The 12743-nt window shown below is 43.9% G+C and overlaps 2 protein-coding genes and 1 long non-coding RNA gene across 13 annotated transcripts in view; 2 read left to right on the top strand and 1 right to left on the bottom strand.

The window, feature by feature from the left end:
• Nucleotides 1–12743, bottom strand: part of LOC146199855 (uncharacterized) — a 37617-nt gene that overhangs the window by 22500 nt on the left and 2374 nt on the right. For 5 of the 11 annotated variants that reach the window (XR_014705134.1, XR_014705135.1, XR_014705136.1 and 2 more), the window contains exon 2: nucleotides 9197–9328. Coding sequence is in view for 3 of the 11 variants with exons in the window: in XM_084595261.1 (XP_084451387.1) it covers nucleotides 8618–8637; nucleotides 9197–9328 (152 nt within the window). In the remaining 8 variants the exon portion in view is untranslated. The other 6 variants (XM_084595261.1, XM_084595262.1, XM_084595263.1 and 3 more) reach the window with 4 other exon arrangements.
• On the top strand, nucleotides 1995–7296 carry LOC146199857 (uncharacterized). Its single transcript, XM_084595260.1, has one exon. It carries the CDS (start codon nucleotides 2149–2151, stop codon nucleotides 7147–7149), a length of 5001 nt encoding a protein of 1666 aa, XP_084451386.1. The 5' UTR covers nucleotides 1995–2148; the 3' UTR covers nucleotides 7150–7296.
• LOC146199856 (uncharacterized) lies at nucleotides 7335–11013 on the top strand. The gene is made up of 2 exons (XR_014705139.1): nucleotides 7335–7440; nucleotides 9227–11013. It is a non-coding gene; the product is annotated as an uncharacterized LOC146199856 (long non-coding RNA).

Genomic DNA, 12743 nt, shown 5'->3' with positions numbered 1-12743 from the left:
TAACTTCATCGTGAGTCAGATTCAACTAACCCAACTTTACACCTATATTACAAACCAAGTGTCTAAAGATATATACATCCGACGTATCCATTCAATTCTCTGTGCAGGTACGTCCGCATTCCGTTTGCTACGCGTGCATGAAGCTCAGCTTTCGTGACGCTCTAGGAGGTGCTAAGAAGGTCTCGGCAATTCTTACGTCGTATTCCCACAATGACGCAGATCATTGTATTCACTCAAAGTTGTGTGCGGCGAGCACCGCTTGTCACGCGCACAGGTTGCAGGCGGCAGGCGACGCGACGTACTCCAGCAATACGCATGTATGTCCATTCACGATCGGACAGTTCTCGTTTCTACAATGAAATTATTAAATTGCCACCTCGATTTGCTCGTAACCTAACCGAGCTACTCCTAGCATCTGCGCTGTCTTCGATCCTGCACCGACCTCCGACGTCCTAATACACCTTAAAAAAACGAAGCACGGGCTCGCACAAAAAGTGCTCTCCTAATTCGTCCCGCGTGCTGAAGACATGGACATCAAGGGTGTCAAAACAGAACATCCGGCCGTGCACTTGCAGAGCACGCCGCGAAACAAAATTTTGTTCGTTCGTGTGCTCCGTTTTATTTTGGGGGCACTGGTAGGTTTACGCTATGCGTATGATCCGCTTCCGTACGAACAGCGATGTTCTTTAGGCGTTTAGGAAAGGACTGGCCAATTAAGTGCTCATCTGCATGTAGCTTCGTTTCTGGTTAAATGTCTCGTGCATGGAATTTACACTCATGTATATGTTCGAGGTTATAGCGTGAGCGGAAGATATGCGGTGTCGGGTTTCGGTAGCCGAGATAATCAAATAGCCAAGGAGTAAATTTGCAGTTTAACGCTGCTGTGCAATATACAACCGAAAGGCGTGCTGTTTTTCACGCACGATGCCAATTGCCCAATTTCGGGCAGTGTGCACACACGGCAAAAACAGGGGCTAAAGCTAGCCACCAGGGGACTCACGCTTGTCCAATTGTGCCAAGTTCCATTTTTTCCTGTAATTACTATCGAAACAAACCGTCACTTACGCACCCATTGAGAATCCCTTCAGAGTTTCGGGGCATTTTTTGCAGGATGTCGCGATTTTATGTGAAAGATATGTACAGACTTTTATTTAGCGTTGCCGTCTGCCTGATCCTATGACACTGCGATGCAATTTCTGCCGACACTTTGTCAGCGCCCCAGGTGCGGGTGACCGCTCTGATCAGTGGACGGCCTGCTCTCGTTCCGCAGTTCGATTCCCCCCCCCCCCCCCCCCTTTCCATTCCTTGACCGCCACATGCCATTTCCTTGCCTGCTCTCACTGATATATAAAGGGGACAAATTGTCAAAGCTGGCAAACAATTACCGCACTTGCAAAAAAAAAAAAAGAAAAAAAAGAAAAAAGAAAGAAAAAGACAATTTTGGGGGCTACAATGCACAGCTACAGCTTCGCATTGTAGGCTGGGCTTTGAAGGTAGAGCAGGCCAAGTGCGTGTCGCTGCCCTGCTCACGCCCCTTCCCCACCCTCACCTGGCTACCCAAGTGTCATAAGTTTACCAACCAACCAGCGCGCTGTGCGGAAGCAATCGCGGAGCCTTGCCAACCAATCGGCGCGCGGCGCGCAACTGCTGAAGTCTCGAAACATGCATGGGCCGTTCTAATCCCTCTCCCAGCGAGGCTGAAGTGCGAAAGTTCTAGTCGAGAGAGAAAGCAGCAAGGAGGCACTCAGGCAGGCGGGTGTCTGGATCAGGTCTCTGCTCAAATCCACGCTCAGACTTTGCCTAGGATTCTCATCCATCGGCTGCATCGTCCTTGGCCTGTTCAAGACGCCCCAACAAGCATTTTCTCCTGCGATAAGTTTTTCTAGAATTCGATATAACGCTAGGCGTTTGTGCCGATTGTCCTAATTTGCACGTTAATTTGCGTGTACAGTTGCTTTTCGTTTTTTATTATTTTTTTTTTTTTAGTTTGTTAATCTTCGCTGTGTTGCGATTCAAGTCAGTTCGCATTTTTGTTAATCCTCGCTTTCTGTTAACTGTTGCGATTGACGTCAGTCGTGTGTTGAATTGCGTGTTTTAAACAGGTTTTAAACTTCTCTACCTCTGTTAATCTGCGCTGCACAGATCAACATGAATCGGGTTTTGGTGGCCGGTGATTCAATGGTGAAATATGTTAATCAGTATTTTCCATCGCGTCCTGGTCTGGCTGTTGATGTGAGTGCACACAGAGGGATAAAGATAGAAAATTTGCTCTCGGCGGTAGCTACTCAGCTATTCGACATCGACGTTCTCATTATTCATGTTGGCACGAACAACACTCTTGAGAGTGTTAGCATGTGCATTGAGAAGTACCGTCGGTTGGCTAGCGGCATTGTCAAGAGCAAATCTTCGATGCAAGTAGCTTTCTCCGCCGTTCTCCCACGAGGGCAGAACGAGTATAGGGTTGCTGAAAGCGAAACTCAGCTGCACCGCACGAACGAGCGGTACAGGCAGGTAAACGCTGCATTACAGGAGCTATGCCGCGAGCGGGGTTTCCGCTTCCTGGGCGGCTTGGTTGGATGCTGGAGCAGCTACCTGAGCCGCGATGGTGTGCACCCGAGCCGGCAAGGAAACCAGGTGCTGGCGGAGTATCTCTACCAGGAGGCCTGCAGCCTGGCTGCTGTTGCTGAGAGGCGGTCCATTCAACAGAGGTACCAGGAGAGTCGGGTATCCACAAGTTGGACTGGCTGGGCCAAGCCAGCCAGGGAGGCCATGATTTGTGAGGCAGACTTTCCTCCTCTATATTCATCTATTTGTACTTTAGGAGTAGTAAGCAAGCAACCTGCAACTCCTGCTCCTGTCCAGGGAACAAACAATACTCCTTTGCAACGGGGCGGCACTGACCAGCTTCCAGCTACCCTTTGGGGAGCTGGCTTTGTGCTTGTTGGAGGTGTTCGTGTCCGGCAAAAAGGTTGTAAAGTTTGGACTACCTGGGACAGCCTGCCTTCCTCTGTGTCCCATGGCTCAGGTGTACCCGGATGGGGAAAGGCTGAGAAGAGGCTTGAAGGCTGTGTGCCTTTTACCAAGCCTATGACTCTCAGCCAAGGTGCAAGCACCACCTGTGCCAAGGTGAATGGTGGAGCCTCACAGGTGTCGCACAAAAGCAGCCCTGCTGTGTGCTCTTCCATAGAGGAGGGTACAGTCAGTGCTCCTAAAGCAACTGTACCAAAGGCTGTCTGCAACCATGGCAACAGTGAGTGGGTGCTTGTATCAAAGAAGAAGCGGAAGGCTGCGGCACTGTTTCGGCAAGGAAAAGGTTCAAGCTCTGCCACAGGCAGAGACACCAGAGTACTTGCCAAAACAGGTGCCAAGCCCTTGCAGCGTGCCACACCTTATTCTGCAGTAGTGAGGACAGTGCAGGCACACTTTTACAGAAATGCCTGTGCGCCTCCTTCTACTGCAGCATGCTGTGTGGACGGTGAAGGGCAAGCTAGTGACCTGCGCAGCATTGCCTGTGACAGCTGTGTGGCCAGCCACCACCAAAAAAATTGTGAGCTGGCAGACTTTGCAGCTGTTTTGTGCGGTGTTGTCGTAGAGGTTACTGGCTGCAAAAGCCGTGCACGATCACCATCTAAAGAAGGCCAGAGTGCATGCAAATGTGTCGTGAATACTAGCCTAATCAAAGCAAAGTCCGGTGCTGCTAAGCGGCGACGGCGTCGTTTGGCTGCTTCAGTACCTTATGGAGAAGTTGGCAATTTCAATGACCAGGCTCACTCTAAGGTGCAAAAGTCTGCGCATGAGGGTGGCACAGTGAGCAGTGCACAGCCCAGTGCTGCCAAGCGACGCAGACGCTGTCTGGTAGCATCTGCTTTGTGCAGAAAATCTAACTTATGTGATATGCCAGACAGTCAAGCTATCCAAAAAATAGAATCTCTTAAACAGGAAAGGGAGAGAGCAACTGGTGGCCTTGGTGACACTTGGCTAATTGATACCCCATCTGAGCATCTCCTGCCTTTAGCACCAGGCTGCCATAGTGAGCTTTGTGAAGATGTAACCCTTGCCCATGTTCATGCAACTAAGGCTTCTAACACAATATCTGGAGGGGGAGGGAGCAAAATTTGCCTGAATGGCACATTTGATAGTTTTGTTTCTTTTAAGGAATGTTTTGATGAGTGGTGTAAGGAGGGGAAGCATGTCGTTCATGTCGCTAGGTCAAACAAAAACCCCTTAGAGTCAGGATCTAAAGATTATGAATTTTTGAGAATTACTTATCGCTGTATTCATAGCGGTAATGCTAGGATACGCAGTACTGGAAAACGTCCAAACCAGTCTTACAACAGCATTGGTTGTGAAATGCTTGTTTCACTGGCTCTTCACAAGTCTCCATCTCTGCACTACAAAATAATTCAGCTGAAAACTGTGCACAATCACGACCTTAGTCATTACAATTTATACACAAACCAAAGACTTCTGAACAGTAATGAAAAAAATCAACTATGTGATCTGGTGAAATGTAACGTTGCTTCGAAAGAGTTCAAGAAACTTGTTCAACAAAAGACGGGTAAAACTTTAACTACGAAAGATGTAAACAATTTAAAACAAATTTACTCTGTACCAGTTCGAAATAAGGAGACTCACGGGCAAATGCTAGTTCAGCAGGTAGAAACTTTAATTGAAAGAAATCCAAACTGGGTCATTCATTACGAAAAAGACAATCAACATGAGTTGCAGTTTATCTTGTTCCAAACAAGTGAGATGCGTGAGATGCTGGAAAAATATCCTGATGTTATATTTGTAGATGGGACATATAAAGTTAATATTGAAGGTTATGTTTTGTACTCTGTTCTCATCGAAGATGGCCGTGGGCGTGGGCGGTGCGTCTGCTACGCATTCGTACAAAATGAAACCGCTGAAATTATAAGGGCCATGTTTGAAAAATTTATACAATTTAATCCATTTGTTGTATCAGGATGTAAGGTGGTAATGATAGATAAAGACATGAACGAAATGCGTATCCTCAGTTCTCTTCTTCCGAACAGCACAATTTTACTGTGCACATGGCACGTGCTGAATTGCCTCCATAGAAATATTAATGATAAAGCAAGAGGGCAACGAAAATTACTCCTTCCACTTGTAAAAGCATTAGTCTATTCTCAAACTCATCAAGAGTACTCTGACATGTTAGATCAATTGCGTAATGTAGCTCCTGCTGGATTCTTTTCCTATTATATGCAGCAGTGGGACTCGTGTAGAGAGATGTGGGTGCATGCTTACAGGAAAAGCCTTGTAACCCTAGGAAATAATACAAATAACCGAATTGAAAGCCACAATCAAAAGCTTAAAAGTTTCCTTCGTCCTGGTATGCATTTAGTGGAGGCTGTAGGAGGATTGATAGAGTATGTTGACAATGACGCCGCCTCTCTACAGTTTGCAAAGCTGAAGGAAATGAAGATTAATGTAAATGTAAATTGTATAGATGAATTTCAATTAGAACTGTCCCGTTGCTGCACATCAGAAGCTAAAGATAAACTGCTCGAACAATATGAAAAATTTAAGACTGCTAATTATCAAGTCAGTTCACTTCTCAACTCATTTAATGTGGCTTTAGGAAGTAAAGACTATTGTGTCAGTCAAAATCTGGACAGCTGTACATGTACTTTTTTCAACCAGTACGGCTTGCCTTGTTCGCATATAATGGCAGTCCGCTCATTTGCACAGGAAAGAGTACTCGATACAGCATGCATTCCTAGCAGATGGCAAAAGGAGCATTTTTTAAGTGAAAGCCCTACAGCTACGCCCACAAAGCCAGTAGTAACAAGTAGCATTCAGGTATCTTCACCTCTTAAGCTAAACACACCGCAAAAGATATTCTGCTGGGTGTACAAGGAGCTTGAGATTATGGCCAAGAGTGTCGCAAATATTGCATCCATGGGAAGTGAAAAAGAGGCGCGAGAAAATGTTTTGGCTATTAAGGCATTTGGAAGACAGCTCACAGCAGCATATGCACAGCAAAGTCAGGCTGGGCAAAATTTACAAGGTTTAACAATTCAAACAAGCCCAGCAGTTCAACAAACGAGCACCTTAAATACAGGAAGTAGCTTTGGGAATATTAAGCTTGTAATACCTGTAGTTAAGGCCAGAAGAGGTCGTCCAAAAAAAGTGAAAGCTACTAAGCGATTGTTTTCAGTACAGCAAAACAGGACAAGCCCACTAGTTCACCAACCAAGTCCCATAAATACAGGAAATAGTTATGGAAGCACTAATAAGCCTGTAGTACCTGCAGTTAAGGCCAGCACAGTGCGTCCCATTAAAGTGAATGGCACTGAGGTGAGCTCGACAAAGCAAAATACAATAGACCTTGCTTCTGTTAAAGCCGAGACGTTGCAAATTTATAAGCTCTATTCATTATGTGACAGAGATCTAGAGGCTATTGCTAGACATAGTTCACTGTCAGACAGTGTCATTAATGTTGCCCAGTACTTGATTCGTCAAAAATTTTCTTATATGGGAGGGTTTCAAGATGTTCTATTGGGACAAAGGCTACGTTTTTCTCAAGTGAAGGGCCCATTTGTTCAGATCTTGCATACTCGCAACCCAGATCACTGGCTTACTGTCACTAATGCATGTGCGCCCCCAAATACAGTATATGTGTATGATTCCATTGATGAAGATATACCCCCTGATGCCGTTAAACAGATATGTCACATATTAAAAATGCCATTTTCAACATTAACGATCAGCATCAAACCCGCTCAAAATCAGGGTACCACTTTGGACTGTGGCTTGTTTGCAATTGCTAATATGTATTACATAGCATCTGACAGAGATCCATCAGTAATGAATCTTAATCAGGGTATGCTACGGAGCCATTTACTAGAGTGTATAAAGAAAGGCACCATAGATGACTTCCCAGAAACTATTTCTTTAACTGTTCATGTGCGGCCAAGAATATTTGTGTATAACTTACACTGTGTCTGCAGGCAGCCACTGAATGGCCCAACGACTGGAAATATTAAATGTGGTCTATGCCTTAAATCTTTTCACAGGGACTGCATTCAAAAATTAAAAGGAAATTTAGATGGCAAGGTATTCTTCTGCTCACAGTCATGTTCAGCTAGCGCTAAGGAAAAACTCCAAATTATGAACTCATGAATTGCTGGATTACTCTTTTTAGCCCAAATGTTTCTCTCTTTCTCCTTTGTTTAAGTTCACAGCTAAGCAAATTACCCCCCCCCCCCCCCTCCCCACTTCCAAATAAAAAAAGAAAATTTGCTGCCGAGTTTATGCTTGCTCTGCTATCTCTTCGTTGCTTTTTTGGTTTTGCTGCTTGTTTCTGCTATTTCTTTCCAGGTTAACATGGCACTCCTTCCGCAAAGCTTGCTGCCTTTTTACCTGAAGTGGAAGTTTTCAAGGTCAAGTACACCACCTTCCCATCCTACCACGGTAATCTCACACTTGGCAATGTCCCGCTAATTATCACACCTTTGGTATCTGCAACAGTGCGCTTTGTACTGATGTATGCTGGCTATCAGCCTTGACAGCAATAAGCAGTATAAGAGGTGTTGCACTGTTGGCAATAATTCAAAATAGGATTTTCAAACTGGAAGATCACTTCATTCAGCATAACATTGTCAGCTGTGATGGGCAACAGTTAAATACAGCTGAGACAGGTTAGCTGCCAGGAACTAATATTAAACAGTTATCCTTTTACCCATTACTGGTCAGGTCTTTATTTCTTGAGAGATTTATAGTGTACTGGAAATAATATTCATATCAGTTTTAGTTTTTCGCAAATGCCATTCTCTTCATCACAACACCAACAGGAATTACGAGCCAAACTCGGGTGCATGCCAAGCCTGCAAGTACTTGTTGCACACCTGTCACAAGCTCAGTCCCTCACTGCTCCCTACCGGGTGCCTTAAAAAAGAGACCACGGGATAGCTGTGCCATTGTGCAACACACATTTGTTTGTGTGGCTAGAACTGTCTGCATCCACTCAGTTTCACTTCTGTCGAGTGTGGCCCGAAAGTCCTCGCACTGCAACACAGGAATGGCATTTTCACAAATTAAAAAATTTGTATGTATATTATTTGCACTGGGCCACAACAGAGAGTTTAGCAGTAATAGTTAAAAGGCTAGCTAATTAATATTTGTCAACCAGCCAGCCAGAGCGCAGCTATCCTCCTTCTTTCTCCTTTTTTTGCTTAGCCCATTTTTTTTTTTTTTTCCCGGTGGCACACAACATCCCCAAAAAAATATTTCTACCTGTGCCACTGCCAGTTAGCTAGTTAACACAGCTTAGCAGTAGTCTAATGCAGACCACAGCTGACAATGCTATGCTGAAGAAATTGCTCTTCTAACTAAAGAATGTATTTTTGACATTCACTGACAGTTGTAGCTGAAACAGTGAATAAAATATGGTGCATGTTGCAAGACAAAAAATATATATATGTATATATTAGGACAAAAAACTTATATACCTTGTAGGCTTTACGTAGGCTCACAATTAGCACAGGCATGATGCAGTGAGCATATTCTTAATGTTCTACTAAGCTCTATGTAGGTATGTATTATAGTTCCTTAGACCACCTCAAATTTGCAACAGCGAAAGATTTTGTACCTGTCCTCTGAATGCTCCTCCTGCAGGCAGATTAAAGGGACAGTGAGATGTTAACTAAGGTCAGGAAAAGCACATAAGCAACTGGCACATTATCACTCTGCATCAAGGAGAGAAAAGCCTCAAGCTCACCCCAGTGCACTAGATTGGGAAGATACTCAAGAAGACCTTTATGAGTTATCTTTATGGTGTTGTTAACGGCTGATGGGTATGAGTACTTCTAAAAGCATGCACATAACCTTTTCAACTCTTAAAGCACCTGTTGCAGACAAATTGCTCATGCTGGTAAGTATCTCAAGACTGTCTTTTAATAACAAAAGACTGAACTAGAGGAGGACTGGCACTGCTCTGTCTTTGAGTTCCTGTCCTTTGTATTTGCACTGCTTATGCTAAAGTATCACATAGTAATAACTAGCTCGACTTTCTGTTGAACTTGATGGTGCAACTAGCTCCCACTCTCTCCAGCAATGTTTACATTGACATTGTGCTGTTGTCTTGAAAGTTTGTAAGTATATTAAAAAATATATACAAAGCATTCATGCAAAGGCCCTAAAGTTGAGTACTGTAGGGCTCAACTTCAACCTGATTTCCTCTTTGCGTCATTTGTCGCAGTTCCTCATGCTTGGACACACATGCCTCATGCCTGGACAGCACTTCTTTCAAGTTCAAGTTTGCCATCTTACTGCCCTGTCCACTTCCTCGGCAGTCTTCCTCCTGAAAGTGGAGGCCCATTTAACTGCTGTCAATGATACTGTAATGCACATGACATGTAAAAGGCTGTACAGCACAAGGTTGTCACTTACCACAGTACCTTAAAATAATTCGGAGCCCTCTGCTACCGCACCTTTCAATGCAATAAGGCTAAAAGTCCCATTTTCTAGAAAACTCCAGCATCTGAATTGAGCTAAAAATCACGGGCATGGCTGGCAGCGGACATGGTCGGACACTGATCAATTGCAGGGTTCTGCGACATCATGCGACCATGTGATATGGCCGATTTGACAGAAGCTTCAGGCTTGTCATTTCATATAGCAGGACGAAGGCAATCCAACCCTCCAGGAACTTTGCTCGGGAAGCACAGCGCGGGAAGAACGGAGAACGAGGACAACACAGGGCTAGCGCTAGTCCTGTGTTGTCCTCGTTTTCCAGTCTTCCTGCGCTATGCTTCCTGAGTTAAGATGATTTACCAACCTACCCAAGCCTATTTCCTTCTGAGGAACTTTGCATTCAGAGTGGGACATCCCGACTCAAGGCCACGCAAACATGTCTGTATGTTTTTGTTAAGCGAGGCTTTATATCTATGCTAGGTAGTCTTTCACATAATATAGTAGCTTATTACTATACAAAGAGTATGTATGAGATAGCAGAAGAGGAAATTAAGAAATTACTGATTAAGGGTGTTGTAAAGTGCATAAGTAGGAATGTAAGTTCGCAAGAGAAGCTGCAAACGGGACCTGTTAATGCTGTCATTATTGTACCCTTCTAGGCAAAATTTAAGTGGATGCCTCATTGTTCTTTTGTCTTCAGTCTTTCATTCCCTCCTCCATCCCTTCCCTCAGAGCATAGTTCAGGTGTCCACAGAAACGTGAGACAGTTACTGTGCCTTTCCCATTCTTCGATTCTTTTTTTTTAATTTTTTTTTGCCAGTGATGAATGCATTGCCTAGATGATGACAATCCTTCTTGTCGAAACGCTGGCTAGCAGACTGAGGCTCCCCATACCCTTAAAAATTTTAATCTGCTCCATCCCAACTTCCTGCCTATTCCCAAAAACTTAAATGAGTGTGTAATTGTTGGGTTCTTTGCTATGAGTACCAAATATCTTGTGTTATGGTCATTCTACTCCTGTAAGTACTTGTGTATCAATGTGACAGTGTTAATGGTCCCGCTCTGCAGAAAATCTGTCAGTACTGTAGACAAAAAATCATAGACATGCATCTGGTACATGTTAAATGGGAGATGGCATAGCCAAGCATTGATCAGCCTGTGGGTTGTATGATGTCTTGAGACCACATGACATAGCCAGGTTGGTAGTAGCTTTACGGAGGGAAGGACAGGAATCAAACCTGGAACTGTTGGATGCCAAGTCAGATGTGCTACCCCTAGGCCTTACAACGATGTTTGTATGTTTTGGTCGAAGCGGGCTTTATATCTGTGCCGAGTGACCTTTCACATGATGCTTACGGCTGCATGCTAATTAATGAGTATGTGTGAGATAGCAGAGGCACAAAATTAAGTGAAATTAAGCAAGTAGCAAAGTGCCTGTGCGCAAACTGCAAACCGAGCCATAGAGAGGAACGATTAGTGACGTTGAGTCACATTTTTACAGGCAGTGTTGATGTCCCCTAAATTCCTTTTTACTTGCTAGCCAATAAATGCCATGTTTGTGTTTTACTGTTTCACATGCCTCTGCGTCATTCGCTGCATTTTCCCACTGTTCTCCAAATTCCTTTTGACTGCAGGTCAATAAATGCAATTTTGTGTTTTTCCTTTTCAACATGCCTCTGTGCCATTCCCTGCATTCCCTGCCTTGGCGGTCTTCAGCCTGGTCATCTATTGCTTTAAACCGGTAACTGCCAAAGGAAGAAAGCTTGCAAAAAGGTATTCATTAAACTGCAAGACTACAAGAAGGAAACTGATGCATGAAAGCAAACGAAGCAAAGATTTGTTTTGCTGAAAAGGAATAAAAGCATTAGCACAGCTCCACGTATGGAAGAAATGACGACATTAACACCAAGCTAGATACACAAAAAGTAAAACCCAGAAAATTGCACATGCATGGGTAGAACACTATGAAGACTCTTAGAAATAATAGCAGCAAAAATTAAACACAGAGATGGCGATAGTTATAAACATTAACAGCAGGGCCGTCATGAAGAAAACTCCGGCTTGAGTTTACACTTCTTACAAAGGACATAGAAGTAGCTGTCCTTAAAGAAACATGGTTACGCTCCAGCACTTAGTTTTCTGAGAACTGCGACACAAAGGATGAAAGAGTGTGGGGCATTACAGTGATCAACGAAACTTCAGAAGGCCTGACATTCTGCCCGAGAGGCTATTCTGCAAGTTCAGTGCAAATAGTGTGGCATAAGGTGATCCCTTGCAAAAAAACTTGCAATTCCCAGAAATTGGCAAGAGTGAAAAACCTTTTGTCAGCACTGCTAGCTGTACTGTTGCAATGATAGTAAAAGTGGCTGCCAAAATAAGCATGACATGCCCTTTATGAAGTGTTCCGCTGAAGTATTTTTTCCATATAGCCTCCACATAATGCACTGAAATCTCCTTTTGGTCAGATCCATCATTGTGCAATGATGTCTTCGTATCCTGCTTGGAAACAGGAACCATATCAGCACTCCCTCCTCGACTTCAATAGATTGGCCAATCTTTTTTCATTCATTTAACAATCCCTCCCTTTTCCTCACAACCAATCCTTTATTATTAAGAAAAAAACAAAAGCACCGGCACATTTAGCTATGCACATTAAAATGAGGATATGAAGCCTGACTAGAGAAAGTATGCAATGCGCAGAACAAACGAGTTGGCTTGGATGGCAAGGGAGGACTTTTACATTCACAAATATTACAGTGCTACAGCAAAGATTCACCTCTGCATGCAATGGAAATTTACTTCTTGGAAGCAGCTTTGTTCAAGTATGCAGGAAACGTTTTTGTAATCTGTGTGCTATTGTTATATGCACACGCAATATGTTTGGTAAAATTGGCACCTCCTATTCTCATAACCATCTGATGTGACCAGATTTGGCACACACATCACAGTAGTGAACCCAGTTGCTGTGATGGAATAAACAGCATTTGCAATGTGCATTGTGGAGAGCATTTTTTTTTTAGACATGGAATTGACAGAAACTAGATGATCTCGATTTTTTACATGCAAATGCTGGATGCTGTGAGCATTACTGCAAGTGGATTTACTGTGATCTACAGAGAGTGTGGTATGAAGAGCGCCATCTCTTTGTCTCAGGTTTGTGCAGGAAATACTGCAATAGCGCACCTAATTTTTCCACCCCGAGCTACAGTGATAAAAAGATCCCACCATGGGAATCGGCAGGGGCACACAAAAGGGGCTTTCAATGTGAACAACAGTCGGTTACGGGTCAAGAATGCAGCGGC

Source organism: Amblyomma maculatum, chromosome 2 (genome assembly GCF_055883805.1).
Source record: "Amblyomma maculatum isolate TAMU_Amacu chromosome 2, ASM5588380v1, whole genome shotgun sequence".
Taxonomy (NCBI): Eukaryota; Metazoa; Arthropoda; class Arachnida; order Ixodida; family Ixodidae; genus Amblyomma; species Amblyomma maculatum.
The sequence above is the reverse complement of the archived record's forward strand: the minus strand, read 5'-3'. Positions and strand labels throughout refer to the sequence as shown.